This window comes from Geotrypetes seraphini, chromosome 1 (genome assembly GCF_902459505.1).
Source record: "Geotrypetes seraphini chromosome 1, aGeoSer1.1, whole genome shotgun sequence".
NCBI classification, from domain to species: Eukaryota; Metazoa; Chordata; class Amphibia; order Gymnophiona; family Dermophiidae; genus Geotrypetes; species Geotrypetes seraphini.
Window position 1 is genome coordinate 451,889,857 of NC_047084.1, and position 27,471 is coordinate 451,917,327.

Here is a 27,471-nt window from a genome sequence, read left to right on the forward strand (position 1 = left end):
TCTCTCCACACATAGTAAAAGATTGAGATGATCCTCAAGTACCAACATAACCAGGGTCATTCTCTGTATGTAACCTAGGGGGAGTCACGCTGTCTCCCTCTGCCTCATACTGCTCAGAATCCCTGGTGCCACAAATGTACTTCAGGACAAGCCACTCATTTTTTTCTGAAATACTCTGACTGTAAAACATTCATAGAGATAATTACTGCCCTTTCCCCATTCACCTTCGGGATGATGATGAACAGTTGAATCTAGTATGCTGGGGCTAGCTTTTTAAGTGCTAAATCAACATGGAGGAGTCTTCTACCCCACTCACACATGTAAGAATGTCCATCTATGTGTGGTACTTACCAGCGTCAGATAGATCCCGCAGAGAACTGCTGAGTGCACTCCGTTTCAACCCCTCTCCCATGGCATAAGTGTCCTCGAGGCTGGTCCGTGTCAACGTCCCATTCACTGCATCCTTCAGCCCTGGTCCTGGAGAGGCATTTGGACGCATCACACCTTTCTGCTTCTCCAGCTCCGCTGCATGGTGGGATGAGAGGGAGACAGAATTAAATGAGACACTACATAAAGCATAATGGAAATATTTCCATGCAAACAACAACAAAAAAAATCCAACAGTGTCTGCAGTACAGAAACAGCACAAAAAATACACTCCAATGCTGCCAAAACCCCTAAATTAGCAACAACACGAAAAGGCAGACCTAGTCACATCAAGGTTCATTCAGAGGACGCTCAGGGACACAAACTTTGCACACAAACCATGTTCAGTATCGTGTGAATGAGATCAATGTAAAGGGTGCTCTCAGTGTGAACCATCAGCAATAGGAGTCCAGCTCCAACACTTCACTTCTAGGTCGAGGCGGTAAGCTCCCACCCGCACACCATCATAGAGCACCCAGAACTTTCACCAATTAAACCAATGAATAAACAAGTGAATAAATCAATATAAATCAGACAATGTAACCTGAGCGACACCCAAACGAACCCTGCTAGCCTGACCCCCCGAAAAATGCAACCACAAAATCAAAGAGTCACCATACAAAAGAAAAATAAATGAATGCATTGCAGTTTTGTGATTTTCATTCGCAGATAAGTATTTCATTTATTTTATTTTTGTATGGTGACTCTTTGATTTTGTGGTTGCATTTTTCGGGGGGTCAGGCTGGCAGGGTTCGTTTGGGGGTTGCTCAGGTTACATTGTCTGATTTATATTGATTTATTCACTTGTTTATTCATTGGTTTAATTGGTGAAAGTTTGCTTTGATTTTTAGCACACTCTGGATGCTCTATGATGGTGTGCGGGTGGGGGCTTACCGCCTCGACCTAGAAGTGAAGTGTTGGAGCTGGACTCCTATCGCTGATGGTTCACACTGAGAGCACCCTTTACATTGATCTCATTCACACGATACTGAACGTGGTTTGGGTACAGAAACAGCAAGCAAAAACAAAAAAATGCAGACAATATGTACAAGATGCAGGCTATGTTTATTTAACCCAATATTAAATGCGGTAACTAATACCACCTTTTTACAAACCAAAAGACCCAACCTGGTCCGTGTTTCGGAAAACACGCCTTCTTCAGGGGTCCATGGTAAGTAAGGTAAACAACAAACCGCAATTTAAATGGATAAAGAGCAACAACCTGTATTAACAATGAGCCGACAATACAGCACAAAATGGATACCGGCTCATTGTTTATGTCATATCTATAAAATGGAAAGATTTATTGCATTACAACGGGGATATTTTAAGAAATTTCAGGATGTGTGGAAACCATTAAGAAAATATTGTAAGGATTAAATGAAATTGTTTCCCTTATATTTATCAGTTTAAGGGGTGGGGAGGGGGATATTTTATTATTGCATATTTTATATGATAATGGAATATAAGATTGGGAGGGACGGGAAAGGGGAAGGGATAAACATTTATGTAATGTACCAATGAATGTTTTTAAGTGATGTATTTATTGTTAATGTGTATGATTATATTTAACACTTAATGTAATTTTGAAAATGAATAAAGAATTAACAAAAAAAAAAAAAAAAAAAGGAGGCTTGGTGTTAGACCCTTGCATACTTTTGGTGGAGCATGGCCAGGAAATGGAATGGGGACGGAGGTAGTCATGGAGTGAACCCTGCCCTGCACTCACATTCTACACGGTACTTTTCCATCTCCTGCACCTCAGCAATGGATTCCCGCAGGTCACTGGTGAAGCGCAGCCGGTCCTGTAGGCTGGGGGCATTGAAGATGATCAAGACCTTGCGCTCTCCTCCGGGCACTGCCGACAACAGCTTGATGCCATACTGATAATCTGAAGAAGAGGTGTGGGTAAAGGCAGAGGCAGTAGGATGTGAAAATTAAAGAACCAGGTAACAGCAAAGCAACAAATTCCATTCCTGTATTTGTGCATTAAATAACTCATTTGAATTCTCTCTTTGAAAAATTATGGTAAGTTAGTCAAAATAATTCAGTTTAAACTGTTAGTTCTTGTTCATACAGCATACTATGAACAAATTCCATCTTATCTTATGTCAATGGTGCTACCCCATGTGCTTGGTAGATTGTTGTGATCCTTTCATGATTATTGGTTGGCGATTCTCTCACCATCATGTTTTCACTGGGAATTGACTTGCGAGTGTGCATTTGTTTGGTTTTGATTGGTTGGCTACAGTGTGTAATGGTCTTTGAGAAAGTTATTGAAAACTTACATTTTTATTCATGTGTGTGTTGATCATATTGGGTGGTGCTAAGAGATACTGTTTATTTTTCAGATAACTATGTACTCTCTATATATTTAAAATATACTCATTTTGAATATACCTTGAAGATATTAAAAAATACCGTATTTTTCGCTCCATAAGACGCACTTTTTTCACCCCCAAAAAGGGGGTGGAAAGTAAGTGCGTCTTATGAAGCGAAGATACAAATTTAAGCCCACTGTTGCCGCCACTGCATATTTTAACCCCCTCCCCCTGCCACTGCATATTTTTAAACTATTGCCACCGCTGCATATTTTAAACCACCCCTGCCGCCGCCACCACCGCATATTTTAAACCTCCCCTGCCGCTGCCACTGAATATTTTTAAACCCCCCCGCCGTCACATATTTTTAAAAAAACCCACCACTGCTACAACTTTAATCCCACCTGCCTGCCTGCTCACCGCCGCACTTGGTGGTCTAGCAAATTTCCAGGCCAGAAGCGCAGAAATCAAGAGAAAGGCTCCGCGCTCCTGCCTGGGCCCGCGCCGATCTCCAAGATAACGCAGATTTACGCACTGGAGGGATTGCTAAGACATCATGCCATGGCTTCCACCCCAGTCCCGACAAAGGTAGCAGTTCAGATTTAGCGCAATTCACTTTAAGACTGGAAATGGAGCCAAACTCAGTCACCAAGCGCAACGCCACCGGCAGATGACAGGGGGCCTGGTCTAGGAAAAGCAAGATATCATCCGCAAATAAGGTAATATAACACTCTGCGATCCCTATCCAGATACCCCGGAGCTCAGGGCTGGAGCGAATTTTAATGGCTAAGGGTTCAATAGCTAAGACGAACAGCAGGGGCGAAAGGGGGCATCCCTGGCGTGTTCCCCGGCAAAGCTGGAAAGAAGACGAGAGGCCACCATTGATGATAAGACGGGCCTGTGGCTCAGTGTAAAGACCCTGAATCCAGTGAAGTAAAGGCCCAGCGACACCATACTTCGGCAAGACCCAAAAAAGATATTGCCAAGAGATACTATCAAAGGCCTTTTCCATATCAAGGCCTGCTATTGCAGAAGTGCCACCGCCTCCCCGAAGTTCATGCAGCGTCGTCAACGCTTTAAGTAGATTCATGGAAGCATAACGCTGAGGGACGAACCCCACCTGATCATCTCCTATGAGCCTGGGTAAAAAGAAATTCAGCTGGGCTGCCAGAAAGCACAGTTACTTACCGTAACAGGTGTTATCCAGGGACAGCAGGCAGATATTCTTGACTGATGGGTGACGGCACTGACGGAGCCCCGGTACGGACAATTTTAGAGTGATTGCACTCTAAGAACTTGGAAAGTTCTGGTAGGCCGCACCGCGCACGTGCCTTCCCGCCCGACAGAGGCGCACGGTCCCCAGTTAGGATAAGCCAGCTAAGAAGCCAACCCGGGGAGGTGGGAGGGACGCAAGAATATCTGCCTGCTGTCCCTGGATAACACCTGTTACGGTAAGTAACTGTGCTTTATCCCAGGACAAGCAGGCAGCATATTCTTGACTGATGGGTGACTTCCAAGCTAACAAAAAGAGGGATGGAGGGAAGGTTGGCCATTAGGAAAACAAATTTTGCAAAATTGGCCGAAGTGTCCATCCCGTCTGGAGAATGCATCCAGACAATAATGAGATGTAAAAGTATGAACTGAGGACCAAGTAGCAGCCTTGCAGATTTCCTCAATAGGAGTGGAATGGAGGAAAGCTACAGATGCTGCCATCGCTCGGACTCTATGGGCCGTGACAGAACCTTCCAGTGTCAGTCCGGTCTGAGCATAACAGAATGAAATGCACGCTGCCAGCCAATTAGACAACGTACGTTTAGAAACAGGACGTCCCAAGTTATTCGGATCAAAGGACAGAAAGAGTAGGGGAACTGATCTGTGGGATTTCGTACGCTCTAGATAGTAAGCTAGAGCCCGCTTACAATCCAAAGTATGCAGAGCCTGTTCCCCAGAATGAGAGTGAGGTTTCGGAAAGAAGACAGGCAGAACAATGGATTGGTTGAGATGGAATTCAGAGACAACCTTAGGGAGAAACTTTGGATGTGTACGCAGAACCACCTTGTCATGATGAAAGACCGTAAAAGGTGGATCTGCAACTAGTGCATGTAGCTCACTGACCCTCCTGGCAGAGGTAAGAGCAATAAGGAAAAGAACCTTCCAAGTGAGAAACTTGAAAGGAGTGGTAGCCAAAGGTTCAAATGGAGGCTTCATTAAGGCGGAAAGAACCACATTGAGATCCCAGATAACAGGAGGGGCTTTAAGAGGTGGTTTCACATTGAAAAGACCTCGCATGAACCTGGACACCAGGGGATGAGCTGAGAGAAGTTTTCCATGAACCGGCTCATGGAAGGCAGCAATGGCACTGAGATGGACTCTGATGGAAGAAGACTTAAGGCCAGAGTCAGACAAAGAAAGCAAATAATCCAACAATGTCTCCACTGCCAGGGAAGAGGGATCAAGATGGTGAAGAAGACACCAGGAAGAAAATCTTGTCCACTTCTGATGATAACATTGCAGAGTGGCTGGTTTCCTGGAGGCATCTAGAATGGAACGAACAGGCTGAGACAAAAGAGTATCATGAGAAGTCAGCCCGAGAGATACCAAGCTGTCAGGTGCAGAGATTGGAGGTTGGGATATAGAAGGGTCTCCTGATGCTGTGTAAGCAGAGAAGGAAACAGTGGAAGAAGAAAAGGTTCCCTGGAACTGAGTTGAAGTAGAAGGGAGAACCAATGTTGCCTGGGCCACCTCGGAGCAATCAGAATCATGGTGGCTCATTCCCTCTTGAGCTTGAACAAGGTTCTCAACATGAGAGGCAGAGGAGGGAAAGCGTACAGGAACAGATTGGACCAGTCGAGGAAAAATGCATCCGCTGCCAGACGGTGAGGAGAGTAGAGTCTGGAGCAGAATAGGGGCAGCTGGTGATTGTGAGGAGCTGCAAAGAGGTCTATCTGAGGAGTGCCCCATTGAGCGAAGATGGACTGTAGAGTGAAAAGATCGAGTGTCCACTCGTGAGGCTGGAGAATTCTGCTGAGCTTGTCCGCTAAGGAATTCTTTTCTCCCTGAATGTAGATAGCTTTCAGGAATAGGTGGTGATTTATGGCCCAAGTCCAGATCTTCTGGGCTTCCTGGCACAAGAGGCGAGAGCCCGTCCCACCCTGCTTGTTGATGTAGTACATCGCAACTTGATTGTCTGTGCACAGCAGGAGAACTTGAGGGAAGAGAAGATGTTGGAAGGCCTTGAGGGCATAAAACATCGCTCTGAGTTCCAGGAAATTGATGTGATGCTTCTTTTCCTGGGCTGTCCAAAGGCCTTGAGTTTGGAACTCGTTCAAATGAGCTCCCCAGGCATAAGGGGAGGCGTCGGTGGTGATGACTAGTTGATGAGGAGGTAGATGGAGCAGAAGACCTCTGGATAGATTTGAAGATATCAACCACCATTGTAGAGACTGACGAAGAGATGATGTGACAGATATGTGACGTGAGCAAGGATCCATCGCTTGGGACCAATGGGTAGCTAGGGTCCATTGAGGAGTGCGCAGGTGAAGACGTGCGAAGGGTGTGACATGAACTGTGGAGGCCATGTGACCCAAGAGTATCATCATTTGCTTGGCAGAGATGGAAATTTGTAGAAGCACCTGCTGACACAGAGATTGAAGCGTTTGAAGACGACTGGATGGCAGGAACGCTCTCATGAGGACTGTGTCCAAGATAGCTCCGATGAATTGAAGTCTCTGAGTGGGGATGAGATGAGATTTGGGTAGATTGATCTCGAACCCCAGAAGTTGAAGAAACACGATGGTTTGGTTGGTGGCCAGGAGAACAGTCTGAGATGAATTGGCCTTGATTAACCAGTCGTCCAGGTAAGGAAAGACTTGAAGGTGGTGAGATCGTAGAAAGGCAGCCACCACAATCAGACATTTGGTGAACACTCTTGGAGAGGAGGCAAGACCGAAGGGCAGCACCTTGTATTGGTAATGACAACGATTGATCATGAAGCGTAGGTACTGTCTGGAGGCCAGATTGACCAGTATATGAGTGTATGCTTCTTTGAGATCGAGTGAACATAGCCAGTCGCCTTGATTGAGAAGAGGGTAAAGAGTGGCCAGAGAAAGCATTTTGAATTTCTCCTTGACCAAGCATTTGTTTAGATCGCGAAGATCTAGAATGGGTCTTAGATCTCCTGTCTTTTTGGGGACGAGAAAATAACGGGAGTAGAATCCCTGCCCTCTCTGATCTAGAGGAACTTCCTCTATAGCATTCAGAAGGAGGAGGGATTGAACCTCTTGAAGAAGGAGGGAAGACTGAGGAGTGTTGAAAGCAGACTCTCTTGGCAGACTTTGGGCAGGAGGTGTCTGAAAGTTGAGAGAGTAGCCGTGGCGGATGATGTTGAGGACCCACAGGTCCGAGGTGATGATTTCCCAATGGCTTATGAAATGTATAAGGCGTCCTCCTATGGGCTGAGGAAGATGAGTAGAAGGAGGAAGATTGGCTATGTCCCGGAGAACCAAGTCAAAAGGGCTGAGTTGACTTTTGAGAAGGAGGAGGTTTCACTTGCTGTTGCTGCTGGGCAGGTCGAGCAGGTTGCCTCTGTTGCTGCCTCTGACGCCTGGGTTGTTGCTGTGTTTGAGGTAAGGGACGAGCCACAAACCTTCGTTGGTAGGCCGATTGTTGACGAAAAGGCCTAGAAGGTGGGGTCTTCTTCTTTGTCTTAAGGAGAGAATCCCATCGAGTCTCATGAGCTGAAAGTTTCTGAGAAGTAGAGTTCATGGATTCTCCGAACAGCTCATCCCCTAAGCAAGGTGCATTGGCAAGTCGATCTTGGTGATTGACATCGAGTTCGGACACTCTGAGCCAGGCCAGTCGTCGCATAGCCACTGACATAGCCGTGGCTCTAGAGGTCAGCTCAAAAGTGTCATAGATTGATCTGACCATGAACTTGCGCAGTTGCAAAAGCGATGAAGAAGTTTGGCGAAAGGCTGATTTCTTACGGTCAGGGAGATATTTCTCAAAAGATGATAAACTTTGAATAAGATGCTTAAGATAAAATGAAAAATGGAAAGCATAGTTTCCTGACCTGTTCATTAGCATTGCATTTTGATACAGCCTTTTGCCAAACTTATCCATGGCCTTACCTTCCCTGCCAGGAGGGACAGAAGCATATACACTAGCCCCCGTGGATTTCTTTAAAGTAGACTCTACTAATAAAGACTCATGGGGGAGTTGAGGCTTGTCAAAGCCTGGAATTGGTATAACCTTGTATAAGGAGTCCAGTTTACGGGGAGCTCCTGGAATGATCAAAGGTGTCTCTAGATTTTTGTAAAATGTCTCTCTTAAAATGTCATGGAGAGGCAGCTTGAGAAATTCCCTTGGAGGCTGGTCAAAGTCAAGAGCATCTAAAAATGCCTTGGATTTTTTGGATTCAGCCTCCAAGGGAATAGATAAAGAGTCACACATCTCTTTAAGAAAAGAGGTGAAAGAAGTTGCATCAGGTTTGGAAGATGGATCAAAACCAGAAGGATCCTCGTCCCCTGATGAACACTCTCCCTCAGAGAGGAAAGGCTCTTCTGAATCACCCCACAGATCAGGGTCCCTCACCTGAAAACTGCGGTCTCATGACTCCGGTGTGGAGGGTTCTAGGTGTCGAGTTTTATGAGTCGACTTACCAGACCTCTGTGAACCGGTACCGGGAGATGTTAAGGGTTGTGCCGGTGCCGATGTTTGAACAGCCTGGTGTCTCGGTTCCGGTGCCAAGACTGGCATTGATACCGAAGAAGTGATGTGCCCCGGTACCGACAAAGTGGATGCCGATAAGGGGGGCTGCTGCACCGTCGGTACCGACGGCTCAGACCGGACCGGGACTGGAAGGCTCGGAGTCAAAAGAGCAGGGAGTAGCTGTTGGAGTTGTTCCTTTAGCTGGACCTGCAGGACTGCGGCAATGCGCTCGTCCAATGAAGGCACCGGTACCACTTTTTTCTTCTGCGGTACCTTGGGTGCCGCTCTACACTCCGAAGAGGAACCCGATGTCGAGGGGCTCACCTCAATCGGAGCGGAGCGCTTCCGTGGGCGCCTCGTGGTCGGCAGGATTGGACTCGCTGCTACTGAGACCGGAGGACGCTCCAACGGGGAAGGTTTCTTAGCTGGCTTACCTGCGGGGTGCGACGCCGGCGCGGTATCGACGAAGTAGGTGCCGACTGAGATGGAGCCGATGTCGGTGCCGGAGGTGCGGAATCAGACATCTCGGCGCCGAACAATAACTGCTGCTGTATCTGGCGGTTTTTAAGTGTTCTCTTCTTTAAAGTCGCACAGCGGGAGCAGGTAGACGCTCGATGGTCAGGACCAAGACACTGCAGACACCAGTTGTGTGGGTCTGTCAGTGAAATTGGTCGAGCGCACCGCTGGCACTTTTTAAACCCGGGTTGAGGGAGCATGAAAGTAAATACGGCTTCTGCCAAATCGAAGGCCGAGGCCTCGATGATGGCAATAGGCCCCGCCGGGGCTAACCGAAAACTGAAGAAAAAAATTAATTTTTTTTTTTTTTTTTTTTTTAAGAAAAGAAAAGAAACAACGGAAAAAAGATTTCCAAAAGGGTTTACGCGAGCGGGAAGGCGGTATTAAGTAGAAAAAAAGAACTTTCAACAGCCGTTGAAAGAAACGCGTCTTCTTAGCTCCGCGGAAACTAAGAAACTGGGGACCGCGTGCCTCTGTCGGGCGGGAAGGCACTCGCGCGTGCGCGGTGCGGCCTACCAGAACTTTCCAAGTTATTAGAGTGCAATCACTCTAAAATTGTCCGTACCGGGGCTCCGTTGGTGCCGTCACCCATCAGTCAAGAATATGCTGCCTGCTTGTCCTGGGATAATAGCTGTTAACAGCTTGACATCTTGATTCAACAGCGATATCAGGCAATAGGATCCAACCTGGGCGAGATCCTTCCCCGGTTTGGGGAGCAGTGTAATATGAGCTAAATTGCATTGGGGACCCGAAGACGTGGAAGCGAGGAAATTGAAATCCCCAAAGGTTGAGCAAGAAGATCAATCAAGAGTTTGTAGTATTCCGGGCCAAATCCATCAGGTCCTGGCGACTTAGCAAGCTTCAACTTCTTAATCCCCATGCGGATTTCTTCCCCAGATATGGGAGCATTCAGTCGCTCTGCCTGTTTCTCAGAAAGCCTCAGAAGAGGGAGATTCTGAATAAATTTATCCCGTTCCTCCTAAGTAAAGTCCCTCTTTGCACTATAGAATTCTACAAATTGTTCCCGTATTTGAGCCTCCTGAGTAAAACAATCTCCCCTGGGATTCTTTACCATTCTAATAATCTGTTTTTTCTGATAGGGCCTAATCAACGCCGCAAGAAGTTTGCCCGCTTTGCCACCCCATCGATAAAGACGAAATTTCTGATAGTAAATGTCTTGGCGCGCACATTGGTCCAAAATCTCATTAATCTGGAAGCGAATAGATTTGATCTTCTGGCCCTCCAGTCCAGCTAGACTCACCCGGTGTCGTCTCCGTAATGCCTCCAGCTCCACCGAAAGAGCGAGAAGCCGTTCCCCCTGCTTTTTCCTTCTAGCAGATACATATTGAATGATATGACCCCCTCAATACTGCCTTGGAAGCATCCCAAAACACTGCTGGATCCACATTCGAAGTGCTGTTGTACAAAGTATAATCCAGCCATCGAGCCCGTAGAAACATATGAAAATCCTTATCAGAATAGAGAGCCGTGGGAAATCTCCAGGTTCTCTTCCTCGTCTGATCAGTGATCCGCAAGGTGAGAACCACCACCGAATGATCCGAAAGAGAGGTGTCATCAATAGTGACCTGATCCACCTGTGAAAAGAAAGTGTGCGAATACGCAGTATGAGGGTTAGAATAAAATGTGTACTCCCTATCAAATGGATGAAGAGTTCTCCACGTATCCACCACTGCAAGATGTTCACAGAAAAAATTCACCCCTCGTTGAAGGTAGTCCCGGGTGCGCGGCTTGGCAGGAGAGTAGGGTCAGCTGTAACAGAGTAGGATCAGCTGTAACATTGAAATCCCCCCAACAATCAATTGATATGTATGATATTGAGGTAGAATACCTAAGAATCCAGAATAAAATTTATGGCTATAAACATTTGGAGCATAAAGGTTACAAAACAGAAGCTGAAAGCCCCAGAGCACCCCCAATTCAAGGACATAACGACTTTCCTTATCCTGAATGGTCTTATGGATGTGGAGAGGTAATTGTTTGTGAACTAGAATCGCCACTCCACTCTGTCTACTATTATAGGCAGAGTATCTCACATCTCCCACCCAGTCTCTACGCAGCTTCTCATGCTCAGCAGCAGACAAGTGGATTTCTTGGAGGAACGCCACATCTACATGGCGCTGCCGAAGCCAAGTGAGGATTTTCTTACGCTTTACAGGAGAGTGTATACCATCAACATTAAGTGTAGCAGTAGTCAAGTTAACCATAACTACTAAGCAAAAAGAGCCACCACTGCACCCAAAGGGTACAGAAAATCAAACAGTCCAAGGAGCGGGACCCCCAGCTAGGTCCTGCTCCAAAGGATGGCAATGGAAAAAAAGGATAGCACTTCCGCAGTTCCCCCAGTCTCCCTTCTGCTAGATCCCCCCACCCTACAGACCCGCAGTTCCCCCAGTCTCCCTTCTGCTAGATCCCCCCACCCTACAGACCCCTCTACCCACTATCCAGACAACCATTACAAACACTTCGCACATACGCATCCACGCTCTCCCCCTTTCCCCTTCCCTCCCAAAAGTCAACCCCAGGACATCCATATCCCTAGTTCCAGAAAGAAACCACCCACACCCACCCATCCAGCCCTCTCCCAAACCCGAATAATGTAGAAACGGGGCCCCAATGAGAGTCCGCAGACCAACCCTGGAATATCTAATAGAAGGAATCCAGTCCTCCCCCCAATGAGAAAGGGGCATAGCCAGATCGCTCCCCCCCCCAATGAGCAGCCCCCGTGGCCCCTGGGCACCCTTTGGGGCAGATCCCAAAAACCCCCACCCTGGCCAGCCTCTGCATAACCTCCCCCACCCACTGAACCCCAAGGGTCCCCCGGATCCATGTTTCCCCCCTCCCACAGAACAAGGGCAACGGGATAGAAAAGCCCACGGCCACCCATAGTATGGTGTATGCACCAGAGCAACAGAATAATCAAATACAGATATGAGGTAAAGTCCACACAATTCTAGCAGTGCAGCCGGGCCGCAGCTGAACATACAAAGTCTCAGAAGCCAGCATGGCCAGTAAGGTGGGCTAGCACACAACAGCCCCAAGCTGCCCAGAGAATAGTAAAGAGTCCCAGCCACCCCCAAAAGTATAGAGAAAGAAAGGAAGAAGAGATAGCAGGAAAAGTAGATGGGAGCAGAAAAGTGGGCAAGCAGATCCATAAAGCAGGTAGACCTCCACGTCCACAAGCAAGGTTAACTGCAAGGCTAGCCAGGTAGAAGCGCGTGCTCGGACAACACGATTGAGGAAGAATGGGAGATAGGAAAGAAGTAGAAAGAGTGAAAAAAAACCAACAAAAAAAAGATACAGAAAAATCAACCAGGGAAGGAAAAGAAAGGACAAGCTGGGCAGAATAGACAGGTAGTTCGCAGACAGCACAGATCAGGTCCCAGTCTCACAAAGCAAGGCCCCAGTCAGTGATAAGAGGCTTCGGCATCCACGATGGCTAGGATGTCAGCCCTGCAGGCTCTCCAGAAAGACTCGGATCTCCTCTGGTGTGGAGAAATAGAGGGCTCTGTTTTCGTGATGTACCCGCTGGGTATTGCAAGGCGAAGTGCAGCTGCCGTTGATGGAGTTGAGTGCAGTAAGGCGTCATCGCTCTCCGTTGCTCAGAGACCCTTGGAGAATAATCTTGAAAGATCAAAAGCCGCTGGACCTCATAAGAAAGGCCCCCTTTAGCCTTGTAGCATACCATAAGCTGGTGCTTGTCAGCGAAGTTTAGAACTCGAGCTATGACGATCTCTATCGTGGCGCACTCTCAGCCGATGGACCCGCTCGATCAGCAAAGGGGTGTCTTCCCGCTCCATGCCAACTTCCTTTGGCAGCCACGTGGACACCAGGACCCACAAGTCCGCCTCCGTGAGCGACTCTGGCAGCCCAATGAGCTGGATATTATTTTGGCGGCTCCGGTTCTCCATGTCCTCAGCCCAATCCTCCAGCCGGCGAACCTTTTCAGCCAAAGCTTGGGCTCCCGCCTCCAACGCTCCTGTGCGATCCTCCTGTGTGGACACCCTGTCCTCTACCTGCTGCAAGTGCGCGGCTTGCCGTTCCAGGGTGTCCTTGATCCCGTCCACCGTGGTCTGCAGATGGGTCAATTTTTCATTAAATAAGGTGGTGAGGTAGATTTTCAATTCCTCTAGCGCATCCGCCGGCATGGTAATTGTTGGGCTTTGCAGGGCCCACACAGGAGGTGTCGATACCGCCATCTTAGCGGGGGAAGAAGGGCCTCTTGGAAACCGAGCAGGCTTCGAGGCTCGAGTTGGCATACCTTGGGAAACACGCCAAAAAGACGATAGGTGGGCAGCCTACAAAAAACCTCGTAGGGAATAAAAGTCTGTGAACCCGCAGAGCAAAAATATAAGGATAAAAAGCCGATTAAAGAGCACAGGGGTCAGGAGAGGTGCTGAAACACGGCTTCTTAGGTTGAGTGCATCACATGACCCCCCCTTTAAAACCATTCTATTTAGAAATAGTAAGAGAGTCTACTATCCATTTAAGCTATTATTTTACAGGGGGAAAAGTGAATTGAAAGGCACATTCTTGTTCCTTTGTTGAAGCTGTGAGTGACTTTTATAGCCTAAAGTATTTAGCTTATCACCTATAAGTAGGTGCTATGTTTTCTGAGTTCATACTTTTTGTGTGCACACCCCAGGGCAATTTCATAAGAGTTTACTGAAGAATGTAAAATACTCTTCTATATGCTCAAGTCACCAATAAATTTACTCCCTTGCATTTGGTGGAGCTGTTGATGTATCACAGGAGGGTTTGGATGTCACCAGTCTCCTGGAAGATTCTATTTTGGAGGTAGAGAATGACACGGTGACAAAATTCATCACTGTCCCCGTCCTCGCAGATAACCGCGGTAAACAATCTTCATATCATTCTTTAAGGAGAGAGGGAAGAATCAGAGTATGAATGGCCACAACCACTGACCCTCAAGCTTTGCTTTGAAGAATGCTGGTGTAGAAGGACTGAGGCTGAAATAGACACTAAAAAATGAAATGGGATTATTTCCCGCGGTTATCCGTGGGGACGGGAACGGTGATGAATTTTGTCACCGTGTCATTCTCTATTTGGAGGCTCAGAGTAGAGGGACTTTGCTGATTACATATCCATTTGAGTCTGGCAAGACTTGGATACTAAAAATGTTTCTTTGTTCAAGTATATGAATATTAGCTTTCTGAGGAGCTGCAGCTACAATATTTCCTGATAAATCTAGGACCTCTCATGAAAGGCCCAAGTCCTTCCTGGCTGAAAATTTTTTTTTCTTTCCTTAGGTGCATCTTTCATGTTAAGTTTCCATGCTTATATGTAGTGAAGATTTGGGATAATAAGTATTTCTTCTATGGATCCAAACAAGCTGCAACTTTTCCTGAATAATAGAAGGGTATTATCATTATATCTGGGTCCATAGTGCTTTTTTGTTGGGACTATTTAGAAATTTTCATTTTTTTCCCTGAGTTTTGACTTTTCCCTTTCAATTTTGTTGCATTTTTCCTTTTCTGTGCTTTTTCTACCATGTCATTCTTGGTCCTCCTCCTTTTGTTGGGGGGGTTCTCTATTTATTTTGGAGAATAACATTCTGCCATTTCTTTTAGAAGATATTTTCTTGTGTGTAAATTCTGAATTCATCATAAATAAAAAGTTGAAAAATTACCCCCCGAATTAAAAAAAAAAGTCTATGCACACAGCTATGTATATCTTTTTATTGGCGTTGCTTATATTTGAAAGTTGTCTTGGTTTATGCAGGCTGATAAGCATACTTATACAGCTGTAGTTAGTTGTCCTATTTAAAAATTTACCCCAGCAGAGTTTTTGATACTCACATGAGTTCTGGAAGAGTTGCATCTGCATCTCCACAAGAGGGAAGGACTGCCGAAAGCTGTATGTCACCAGGATCTTTTTCTTCTGAAAAATCTTTGTCACCTGTATGAGAAGGAGAATAGAACAAATGTACAGGAATGCAGGTGGGCAAGGTGGACAATGGGAAGAGAATGGAAAAAAAAAAAAGGAGAAACAAACACCCTCCTCCTTACCACAAGCAAGTCATTGAATAGGAACACCTCCCGCTGATGCACCCCAAGTCTCTGTGGCCGGTTGGGATCTGGCACCTCGTACAGCTGGCAGCAGCACACCAGGCGCCGGTGAGGTAGAGATAGGACCTGAGAGAGAGAAAGAAAAACAACATAGTCAGTAGGGATGGGATATATAGCTTGGCGTTAAGACCAGAGAGCATGAGCTTCCTCTTCTCATTTCCCTTCCCCACTCCTCACCGGTTTTTTGCCAACAATCATCCTCTCCACTGCCTGCACCTGAGACACATGGTCATCATTCGTCCGCAGCTCTCGACTTTGGATCCTCTGGTAAATACCAACCAGTAGGTCCCGGGGAATGTCTTCCCCATTGTCCACACCTGAAAGAAGAGAGAGTCTATAGTAGGCTGAGAAATGCTGCTTTTTTAAATGGAATGTCTTATATTTAAAACCATTTTTATCTGGTATCTGTAAACCGCTATGATGCCTTCATGAATTGCGGATACCAGAACACTTTTTAAAATAACTAGCTAAATAAATAAATCCTGGATTGCACCTCCATGGGTGAATACTTCAGGAAGTGAAAGAATGGATGGTTAAAGGAAATAAAGAGACTTTATGCATGAAGGGAAGAACAAGAACAGTGCTTATAATCAGTGGCGTAGCGAGGATAGGTGGCACCCTCACTCCACCCCGTCCCCCTGGTCCTTCTCCGACTTCCTCACCATGCGCATGCCTTCTCCTCCTGTACCTCACTGGCAGCGCTCTGTACAGGCTGCTTCGCGGCTTTCCTCGCTGGTGGTCGGTAGTGTTCCGGTGCACAAAGGGATGGAAGGGAGGGATCTTAACTAAGGCTTATTTTTAGGGTAGGGGTAGGCTTATATTAGGACCTACCCCAAAAATCATGCTAGGGCTTATTTTCAGGGTAGGTCTTATTTTTGGGGAAACACAGTATACATAAATGAACTTCTTATTGATCTAGTGTATATAAAGTTTCGGCTAATTTATACATTTATTCACTTTTGTTTTATTTTGGCCATTTTCAGTTTGATCATACAAACCCTGGAGTTTCATACCTTTGCTTTAAATGAGACTAATTTTTTTGGATCTTGCAGTTAATCTGTCTTTTCCTGAACAGAAAATCCTAACTCAATGGTACTGATGGTTGGAAGGCTTTTCCTAGAGTTGCTTTGTTAAATCATGATGACTTTTAAATCACCAAAGAGAATCTTATCAAACTTCCTGTGGCCTCATTTTTGTGGCCATAGAAAGCACACAGCCCCCAAAGGCCTTCCTTTCTTCCGTGTCACTGCTGCCAGCCCTTCCATGGTGCCTCAGCAGATGCTACCATCATCTCCCATCATCCATGGTGCCTACAGAGAGTTATTTAGAGTATGGCCTTGCCAGAAAGCACAGGCTCTTTATTGGAGGTTGTTGTTGTTTTTTTGGCTACTCAGGTTGCAACCCCAAATGTAAGTTTTCTGAACAAATTGTTCCCTCTAAGCTGAGCAGGAGTCCTCCACCCACAGTCTCACCAATAGAGGGTGCTGTTTTACTGTCACATTTTTCAATTGTGAGGGACAGGCAAGTTCTGCAGGACTCCAGGGAACATACCTGTCCTTAGCGACTGAAAATATTCCACCCCCTAGTGGTAGCAATGCAGCTGGAGGACACCTGCTCAGCTTAGAGGGAACAGTCACAGTTTGGAAAGCACTGATCAAGATCCTGCAAATACCACCTACAAAGCGGCATTATTGGGCAACTAGCCTACATTAGAAACATGAAGGTTCTGTCTGAGTGATTTCTGAGTCACTTAATCTCCCTGTGCCTCCATCTAACCAGAGCTTTTCCTCTCCCTTAGTGAATGTGTGCTGGAATCAAACCTTCCTGCAGGAACCATTATTGATGCTAGAAAGGGGATGGGACTTGATATACTGCATTTCTGTGGTTACAATTAAAGTGGTTTACATATTATATGCAGGTACTGATTTTGTACCTGGGGTAATGGAGGATTAAGTGACTTGCCCAGAGTCACAAGACGCTGCAGTAGGAATGCTGCTGTTTAAATCCCAGCCAGCTCACTCACCTCTCAGATTCTTGATGAAATCATCCAGCTTCATTTTACGTTCAGGCTTGACGCTTGGGCTGTACATATCTGTGTTAAGCAGGATGATGGCGAAAGCGAGAATAAAGATGGTATCTGGGTTACGGAACTGTCGCACTAATGCTGGGTTACACACACAGTATCTCTGGCTGCAACATAAGGCAAGAGGGGGAGGGAAAGGATACAGCAATATTAGTTGACTCCTATATCTCTGAACTGAAGAAAACCAAACATCTACCAGACATTAGAAGACAAAAGCAAACTTGCTTACATGGAACAAATATTCTTTTAAGATAGCAACTCACTAGTCATATAAATGGGCTGCATGAATGTGCTTGGTGCTGAATTATAGATTCTTCCAGAGTTTTCTGAAAAAGTCCCAAGAGCTTTTCTTTGTTTATGTGTCATATTTTCAAAAAAGTCCCAAGAGCTTTTCTATGTTTATGTGTCATATTTTCTGCACTGCCTTGGCCCCCTGACTCTCTCAGTTCCATACACCTTAGGCTGGTGAAGAACAATTCTGAGGACAAGGAAAGAGGGGAGCTAGAGGCTGATTCCCAGGAACACCTGTGTCTTTAAAGGAAAGGACTCTATGTAGCTAAATTAACTTGCTTAAGTTCAGTCAGTACTCCCACTGCCCTGCGCATCAGCTTACTGGCCCAATGGGTGATGCTGAACCCAGTTCACCATACCAAAATATCAGCACTGATTATGGGCTTTGGTGTGACTTTGTAAGGTCAGACTAGCCTGAAACACAAGAAGAATCCCTGTGTGCCGCAGGGATCGGTGCTGGGGCCGCTACTCTTCAACATATTTATCAATGACCTGGAAACGGAGGCAAAATGCGAGGTTATAAAATTTGCGGACGATACCAAACTCTGTGGCAGAGTTAGGACCAGGGAGGAGTGGGAGGACCTGCAAAGGGACCTGGACAAGCTGGAAGACTGGGCAAACAAATGGCAAATGCGCTTTAACGTTGAGAAATGCAAGGTCATGCATATAGGAAATAAGAACCCGTTGTTCAACTACAAAATGGGGGGGGGCACTGCTGGGAGACAGCGGACTTGAGAGAGACTTGGGTGTGCTAGTGGATGCATCAATGAAGCCATCCGCACAGTGTGCAGCAGCGGCGAAAAAAGCCAACAGGATGTTGGGCATCATAAAGAAGGGTATCACAACCAGGACGCGGGAAGTCATCATGCCACTATATCGGGCGATGGTGCGCCCGCATCTGGAATAATGTGTTCAGTATTGGTCGCCGCACCTCAAGAAGGACATGGCGGTACTTGAGAGAGTCCAAAGGAGAGCAACGAAGCTGGTAAGAGGGCTGGAAAACTGCCCATACGCTGAGAGGCTGGATAAGCTGGGTCTCTTCTCTCTGGAAAAGAGGAGGCTCAGGGGAGATATGATAGAGACCTTCAAAATCCTGAGAGGCATAGAGAGGGTGGATAGGGACAGGTTCTTCAGACTGAGAGGGACAACGGGTACGAGGGGGCACTCGGAGAAACTGAAGGGGGATAGGTTCAAGACAAATGCAAGGAAGTTTTTCTTCACCCAAATGGTCGTGGACATGCGCTCCCGGAGGAAGTGATCAGGCAGAATACAGTACAGGGATTCAAACAGGGATTGGACGGATTCCTGAGGGACAAAGGGATCGTAGGGTACTGAAAGGGGTGTGGGGACAAAGGGTCAAGAATTTGATGGGAAGATAGGACTTCGATGAGAAACCAAGGGGTGATTCAGACAGGTCATGACCTGTTGGGCCGCCGCGGGAGCGGACTGCTGGGCGTGATGGACCTGTGGTCTGACCCAGCAGAGGCACTACTTATGTTCTTATAAGAAGAAATGCAATTCACTATCCAGTGAGAAAGGAGAAATTAGGTTCTTACCTGCTAATTTACTTTCTTTTAGCCTCTCCAGACCAGCAGAGGCATCTTACAAGTGGGTTATATCTCATCATGACCAGCAGGTGGAGACAGACTAAACTTTGGAACGGTACTTAATAGGTTACTCCCACTAATTACCTCAGTAAGCCGAATAGCCAAGCAGAACTAAGAACTGGAAACAGAAATAAACAAGACTCCGAACAGGAGTAACAACTAATATACAGGAATGCTGTTGGAAAATGGAAAGGAGAGATCCCAGCAAGAGAATGTCTCCACAGCTCGCCAGCTATGCCAGCCGAGCCACAGCTGCTGTTCTTCAATTCTCCCCGGCCCTAGAAAAATACCAGAACCCACAGAAAAAAACAAAATCTGCATGCACAACACCCACAAGAACAACATGACAATAGACATGGTGGGGTCCTATGCAGGTCTGGAGAGGCTAGAAGAAAGTAAATTAACAGGTAAGAGCTTAATTTCTCCTTCTTTAGCAACTCTCTGGACTGGCATAGGCATCTTACAAGCGGGTCATACCAAAGCAGTCCCCATCATGGGTGGGACCTCTGAAGGGCTGACACCAGAACACGCTTACCGAACACTGCGACCCGATGCACCTGAACGTCCACATGGTAGTGTCTGACAAAAGAATGCAAGGAAGACCAAATAGCAGGCTTACAAATATCCACTGGAGGCACTAGCGAAGACTCAGTTCAAGAAGCCGTCTGACCCCTGGTGAAATGAGCCTTGAGAAATACTGGAACAGGCTTCTTCTGAAGAAGGAATGCGTAAGCAATAGTCTCCTTGATCCAGCGTGCAATGGTAGCCTTGGAAGCGCCATCCCCCTTATGAGGGCCCACTAAAAGGACAGAGACAATCTGACTTTCTGATCTCCTGATTTCTTTTAAAGTATGGAAAAGGTCAAAAATGGACGAAAACTTGAAAAAACACAAGCAACATCAAAGCAGGTGCCACAAGGCGGTAAGAAGGGCCAAAGGGAGAAAAAATTGCCAAGGAGGCAAAAAACTTCAAGCTGTTCTTTCGATATATTAAGGGTAAATGACCTGCGAAGGAAGCAGTGGGGCCGTTGGATGACCATGGAATAAAGGGAGTGCTAAAGGAGGACAAAGCCATAGCCGACAAACTGTACACGTTTTTTGCATCTGTATTTACAGAAGAGGATATACGCAACATACCGGAGGCTGACAGGCTATATCTAGGAAATGAAGACAGGAAATTGACTGGGTTGATGGTCAGTCTAGAAGAGGTATGCAAGCAGATTGACCACCTTGACGGACACAATCTGATGAGAACCAGCCAGCAGAGCTTCAGCAAAGGAAGATCTTGCTTGACGAACTTGCTGCACTTTTTCGAGAGAGTTAACAGGCAGATAGACAAAGGTGACCCGGTCTGGATTTTCAGAAGGTGTTTGACAAGGTCCCGCATGAACGACTACTTCAAAAAATTGTGAGCCATGGGATTGAGGGTGAAATACACACGTGGATCAAAAACTGGTTGGCAGATAGAAAACAAAGAGTGGGGGTAAATGGACAATACTCGGACTGGAAAAGCGTCACCAGTGGAGTGCTGCAGGGTTCAATGCTTGGGCCAGTGTTCTTCAATATATTTATAAACGACCTGGAAATTGGAATGACAAGTGAGGTGATTAAATTTTCAGATGATATGAAGTTATTCAGAGTAGTGAAGACGCAGGAGGATTGTGAAGACCTGCAACAGGACCTAAACACGCTTGAGAAATGGGTCGCAACATGGCAAATGAAGTTTAACATGGACAAGTGTAAGGTGATACATGTTAGTAACAAAAATCTTGTACATAAATACAGGATGTCTGGTGCAGTACTCGGAGAGACACCCCAGGAAAGAGACTTGGGAGTACTGGTCGACAAGTCGATGAAGCCGTCCGTGCAATGTGTGGCGGCGGTGAAAAGGGCAAACAGAATGCTTGGAATGATTAAGAAGGGGATCACGAACAGATAAGAGAAGGTTATCATGCCGCTGTACCGGGCCATGGTATGCCCTCACCTGGAATACTGCGTCCAGCACTGGTCACCGTACTTCAAGAAGGACACAGTACTACTCGAAAGGGTCCAGAGAAGAGCGATTAAAATGGTTAAGAGGCTGGAGGAGTTGTCGTACAGTAAGAGATTAGAGAAACTAGGCCTCTTCTCCCTTGAAAAGAGGAGATTGAGAGGGGACATGATGGAAACCTTCAAGATAATGAAGGGAATAGACTTAGTAGATAAAGACAGGTTGTTCACCCTCTCCAAGGTAGAGAGAATGAGAGGGCACTCTCTAAAGTTAAAAGGGGATAGATTCTGTACAAACATAAGGAAGTTCTTTTTCACCCAGAGAGTGGTGGAAAACTGGAACGCTCTTCTGGATGCTGTCGTAGGGGAAAACACCCTCCAGGGATTCAAGACAAAGTTAGACAAGTTCCTGTGGAACTGGAACGTACTCAGGTAGGGCTGGTCTCAGTTAGGGTGCTGGTCTTTGACCTAGGGGCCACCGCGGGAGAGGATTGCTGGGCACGATGGACCACTGGTCTGACCCAGGAGTGTCAATTCTTATGTTTGGACATAAGAGCGAAGAAAGAAACATCCAACTTGCGCAACTGATTCTGCTCTGCAGATATGTCCCGAGAACCCAAAACTGGATAGACCACTGACTGATTGACATGAAAAGGAGAAGCTACCTTAGGCAGAAAGGAACAGTCCGCAAAATAACCCGTTCCCTAGAAAACTCCAGGAACAGAGACCTACAAGAGAAACACGTCTAGCAACTCCGAAACACATCTAGCACAAGTAATTGCCACCAAAAAGATCGTTTTAAGAGTAAGGTCCTTCAGTGTGCAGACTCCAAAGGCTCGAAGGGTGGGCGCACCAGCACAGACAAGACCAGATTAAGATCCCAAAAAAGAACAGACTGTCTAATGGGAGGCTTGAGCAACTTGGCCGCCTGCAAGAAGCGAATGATATCAGGAATGGCAATCAGACGCTGAGCCCGTAACAATCCCCGATAGGCTGACAAGGCCATAAGCTGAACTCACCCTTTGGACTAGATGAGATGTCTGGAGCCACCAACGAAGACTGCAGCGAGCCAAGCCCCTCAGAGGAACAGGAAGATCCAGGCTTTGCCTCTGGAGCGACCACCTCTGAAGAAGAGCATACTGAAGTGGACGCATGTGGGCCTGATCCCACCTCACCAAGACTTGGAAAAAACCCTGCGCCCGAGGACACCAGGATGCCATAAGCAGGTGAATCTGAGATTGCAATTTGCTTACCCAGGCCTCTGGGAGAAAGATCTTGCCGAAGGAGGTGTTGAACAGAACTCCAAGGTGCTCCAGGCGCTGAGATGGGGGTCAACCGACTTTTGGAAAGGTTGACAATCCAGCCCAGTGACTGCAGGAACTCCACCACCCGAGCCGTGACCCGAGTGCTCTTCTGCAATGACTTCGCTCAAATCAACCAGTCGTACCAGTAGGGATGAAGTAGAATGCCTTCTTTGCGCAATGTTGCTGCGACTATCACCATAACTTTGAATGTCTGTGGAGCCATGGCCAGATCGAAAGGAAACGCATAGAACTGAAAATGCTGACCCAAGATCGCAAAGCGAAGGAAATGCTGATGGGAGGCCCTGGCTTGAACATGCAAGTAAGCCTCTGTCAAATCGAGAGAGGTCAGAAACTCCCCTGGCTGAACTGCCAGAATCACCGACCTCAGTGTCTCCATGCAGAAAGAAGGAACTCTGAGAGCCCTGTTGTCCCCTTTCAAATCTAAGGTGGGTCGATAAGTCCTCTCTTTTTTGGGCACCACAACGTAAATCGAGTACCTGCTGGAGAAACACTCTTGAGGAGGGACTGAACTACTGCTTTGAGATCTAACAATCTTTGAAGGGTCTGGCGAAAAACCTGCTTCTTCCACGGTGCCTGACAAGGCGAAGCTAGAAAAAGATCTGGCAGGGAGTGAGTAAACTCCAGGGCATAACCGTCCCAAATCACCTCCAAGACCCACTGATAGGATGTGATTTCTGCCCATTTTGGATAAAAATCAAGCAGCCGGGCACCTACTGGAATCAGAGGGGGCGCAGGCACGGGGTGTGGGGGCAGTGGCAGAGGGATTCCCAGCTTCTCGATGGGCCCCCTGAAAGGACTACATGCGCTGAAAGAAATGACCCCTGGAAAACCCAGAAGAGGAGAAGGGAGCAGCCCCATGCCAAGGGCGATATCTGCGGAACTCCCGCAAACGTCCCTGAGCAGTGCCACCCCTAACAGCTGGGCGAGCATGGTCTTCAGGCAGGCGGGACACTTCAGAGTCAGAACTAATTTATCCAAATCCTCTCCAAACAAAAAAGACCCCCTAAAGAGAAATTTAATAAGTTTAATCTTGGACGCCGCATCCGCCGACCAAGCGCAAGCCACAAGGTATGACGAGCGGTCACCCCATAAGCCATAGACTTGGTGGACGTCTGCACCAAGTCATAGAGGGCATCTGAGAGGAAAGAGGCTGCCATCTCAATTTTTGCCACCTCCTGACCCACCAAGGACAAGTCATCATACTCACGGTCAAGAACACGCTTGGCCCACTGAAAAACAGCCCGAGCTATGAGCTCCCCACAAATAGCCGCCTGGACTCCGAAGGCAGAGACATTCAAATTCTGCTTAAGAATGGTGTCCAACATACGCTCCTCAGAGTCCCATAAAGCAGAACCACTCTCTACGGGCACAGTATGCCGCATCCACCACTGGTGTCTTCAAGGTAGTCCTATCGCCCTCCGGGATGGGATACAAACGAGTAACATAGTAACATAGTAGATGACAGCAGATAAAGACCCGAATGGTCCATCCAGTCTGCCCAAACTGATTCAAACAAAAAATTTTCTTAACTATTTCTGGGCAAGAATCCAAAGCTCTGCCCGGTACTGTTCTTAGGTTCCACTACTGAAGTCTCTGTCAAAGCTCATTCTAGTCCATCTACACCCTCCCAGTCATTGAAGCCCTCCCCAGCCCATCCTCCACCAAACGGCCATATACAGACAAAAATCTTTCACTAGTCATTAAAATCATCCATGGTACCTGAGGGAGGTCAAGGCAATGCCGTCATGGAGCACATAAACTGAAACTGCGCCTCCAACATATTCCACTGCACCAAGATAACATCCAGAATATCCTGATGCACAGGAAAAGAGTGGGATGCAGAACGGATCCCCTTAAGAAGAGGATCTTCCATGCGGGGTCTTAGGTGGCGCATCCTCAAAGCGCAACACTGAGAAAATCTGCTGAATCAGATCTGGGAGTTCATCTCTCTGAAAAAGGTGCACGACGGACACCTCATCGCTGGTAGATGGAAAAAACGAATCCCTGGTACCAACGGCTGTCCCCTCCAGAGGATCCTGGAGGTCCAGGTCCAGGTCCTCACCGAAGTCAACACGCTCCTCAGACCACAAATCTTCGTCCCAAGCAGCCTGTGGGTGCTTGGATGAGGGAGGAGGCGGTAAAGAAGTAGAGGAGAGCAGAGCCGCATGGGGTAAGGAGGAAATCCCCCCCCCTCCAGAGACCCCTGGAGCAAATGCAGAATCTCCGGCCACCTGAAAATAAGCTCTGCATAAAGGAACAGAACAGACTCCATTGGCTCTCAAAGCAGTATGCCTTGCTTGAATTAGGGGCAAGGCTTATTGCTGAGGCACCTTTAAAAAAATGTTGGGGAGGTGGAGGAAAGAGGGGAGGGACCCAGCATGAGACCCGCTGGGTTTGACATCCCCGAGGTCGGATGGATCCCAAACTGAACAAAATCCAAAAGCCCTACAGAAGGGAGATAGGTATAACTCACTCACACCTGCTGGAGACTGAGAGAAGACTGAGGTAATTAGGGGGGTAACCTATTAAGTACCATTCCAAAGTTCTGTCTCAGTCTCCACTTGCTGGTCAAGATGAGATATAACCCGCTTGTAAGATGCCTATGCCGGTCTGGAGAGTTGCTACCAGGCCTGTTAAAATGAAAATAAAAGCTGAATGGTGTTTCCATAAATTACATTATTCTCCAGATAGATGACAAGATACAACATACATCTAACCATGACAAGGAGATGTGCATTTTTAAAATATAGTTTCATCTTTGTGGAATTCTTTGTCAATTGAAGCCAGAATTTATACAAATTTTAGGTGTAAAAAAACAAGGTTAATTCAGAAAATGATTGGGAGAGTCATTCCAGGGATAAGTACCACACTAAATTTAATTTTAATAATGCTTGTTTAATTCTATTATGTCATTATTTTGGGCATGTCCCAAGGATTGGATTAAGAACTATCAGCTAGAAAACTGAAAGATAGAGGCACCAACCAGGCGCTGAACTATAGAAGAGTTGTGGGGAAAATTCCCTTGTTGAGAGAGTCTTTATTAAAGTAGTTCCCTAAAAGGAGATACTGTGGAGCAGTTGTGCAGAAGGGAATAGGTTTACCCAACAACTGGGTAAACCTATTTATTGAAATGGATCACTGACACAGAAAAAGGATATGTGAGATATCCAATGCTGAGGAAGGCGTGTTTGCCAAAACACGGACCGTGTAGGGTCCAGTAGGACAATTACATGTGGACTATAAATTTGGATTCATAATTGTTGCTTTTTATGGTTTTATTATGAAGAGCGAATAATAAATCATGTTTCAGAACATCCACATCCACAGTTTTTTGTTTTTATCGGTTTGTTTCTATCCAATGCTGTACAATCTTGGGACAGAAAGACTATCTCACAGTAGTACATTGCTTTCCAGTAAAATTAGTTGCAGTACTCCATATCTATCTGTGAACATATTTCATGAAGAATAAAATCTATGCCTGGGCCTTGAAGGTAAATCCCCCTAGACAGAACCTACACCCTTGGAAGAGTGTACATGTTCTCAGTGATGAGAGAGAGGGGATCAGGATAAAAAATAAATGTTATTTGAGGCCCTGTGGTCTAATACTGCTTGTGGACTGCCTGATAATAGCATCACTTTCATGAAGGTAAATTGTGACAGAGTTGTGTGAGGCAAGAGATAATTTCTAGGACTTTGCCCGCATAACATATAGCAAGTCTTCTCCATGTAAATCCATAAAATCGTTCTGCTGGACTACTTTCTAAAGTATAGATGGATTTTAGATACCCTTTCATAGAAGCAAAGGGATCATATTTTCAGTAACCACACCCTGAAGACCAGAGTGAATACTGGAATGGGACAATGCTCCTTATTTCCCAACTTGATTGATATTCTTAGGGATAAATAACAAGGAAGTAGAAACCAAACCTGTCTTGGTCAAAAGACTACTATGAGGACCTTGCTTTCCTTTTTATCAAAGTTTTAGCTTTAGAAATCTAGGTGGATTAACAGTATTTTATTATTCTTGTCCCAAAGCAAATAACATAACATTGTAACATTGTGCTTGTTAACCATTAATTCAATGCGGTTTACAAAAAATTACTAATAATAATCATAATACATGGAATGAAGAGAATTAGTTGGTCAAGTATTTAGAAAATAGATAGGTTTTCCATTGTATGCTAAAGTCTTTATAAGAGTAAGCTGAGAGCAGTAAAGTTTGAAATTCTTTATCATGAATGGTTGCTTCGGTTGCCAAAGTATGAGTGAGAAATTTTTTACTTTTACAACCCTGGGTTGAAGTAAAATCTGTTAACCAAATAAAGAGAGGCTGTACCGTAAATAATGTTACAATAATCAAGAAGACTTAATAAAAGCGATTGAACCAATAATCTAAAAGCAGCAAATTATTCAATTGTAAGAAGGTGTGTGACAGAAATAATTATGAACTGTGTTGCCCACTGGATTCTTTCTCACTAAAAAGTATGTTCAAAATAAAAAGTGCTAAAAAAATTAACTAGGGCAATTTAGGGGTTTTTAGATGACAAGCCTTATGGAAAAATAGCTCTGAGAATTTTGGCAAGTAGCTATAAAACCCCCAAAGTGATAGTAGCAACTGGACCATAGTAACATAGGACATATCACATATAGGGAAGTGAAAGGCCATTAAGCCTTTTCTAGGAAGCTTTGTAATAATCTGCCCATTTGATGCCCAGCAAGCTCAGTCAGGTAACCTATATGTGTGACTTGCTGAACTGCTCATTTTTAAGCATAATTACAAATTCATTTTAACAGTAATACAAAACAAGTGGCGCCTACAAGAAAATCTTTAAAAAATTGAGAGTGGTTCAAAACACTGCAGTTCAACTGATTTTTGACCTGAAAAAATGGGAGCACATTACTCCCTACTATCAGAAACTTCACTGGTTACCAATAGAGGCCAGAATCTTGTTTAAATTTACATGCATTTGTTATAAATCAGTTTTTGGCATGTCACCAGACTACCTTATTTCTCACTTATCTTTGAACCACTCAAATAAGCCTACACGTAGAGTTCATTTGTTTACATACACTTCTATTAAATTATGTCGCTATAAGA

General features: G+C 45.9%; 1 protein-coding gene across 6 annotated transcripts in view; it reads right to left on the minus strand.

The window, feature by feature from the left end:
* IQSEC2 (IQ motif and Sec7 domain ArfGEF 2) overlaps positions 1-27,471 on the minus strand; it is a 529,618-nt gene that overhangs the window by 32,318 nt on the left and 469,829 nt on the right. For all 6 annotated transcript variants that reach the window (XM_033921442.1, XM_033921396.1, XM_033921405.1 and 3 more), the window contains 6 exons: positions 17,103-17,269; positions 15,257-15,396; positions 15,020-15,145; positions 14,810-14,909; positions 2,156-2,317; positions 352-525 (listed from right to left, as the gene is read on the minus strand). In XM_033921442.1, coding sequence (XP_033777333.1) covers positions 352-525; positions 2,156-2,317; positions 14,810-14,909; positions 15,020-15,145; positions 15,257-15,396; positions 17,103-17,269 — 869 coding nt within the window. The remainder of the gene's footprint in view (positions 1-351; positions 526-2,155; positions 2,318-14,809; positions 14,910-15,019; positions 15,146-15,256; positions 15,397-17,102; positions 17,270-27,471) is intronic.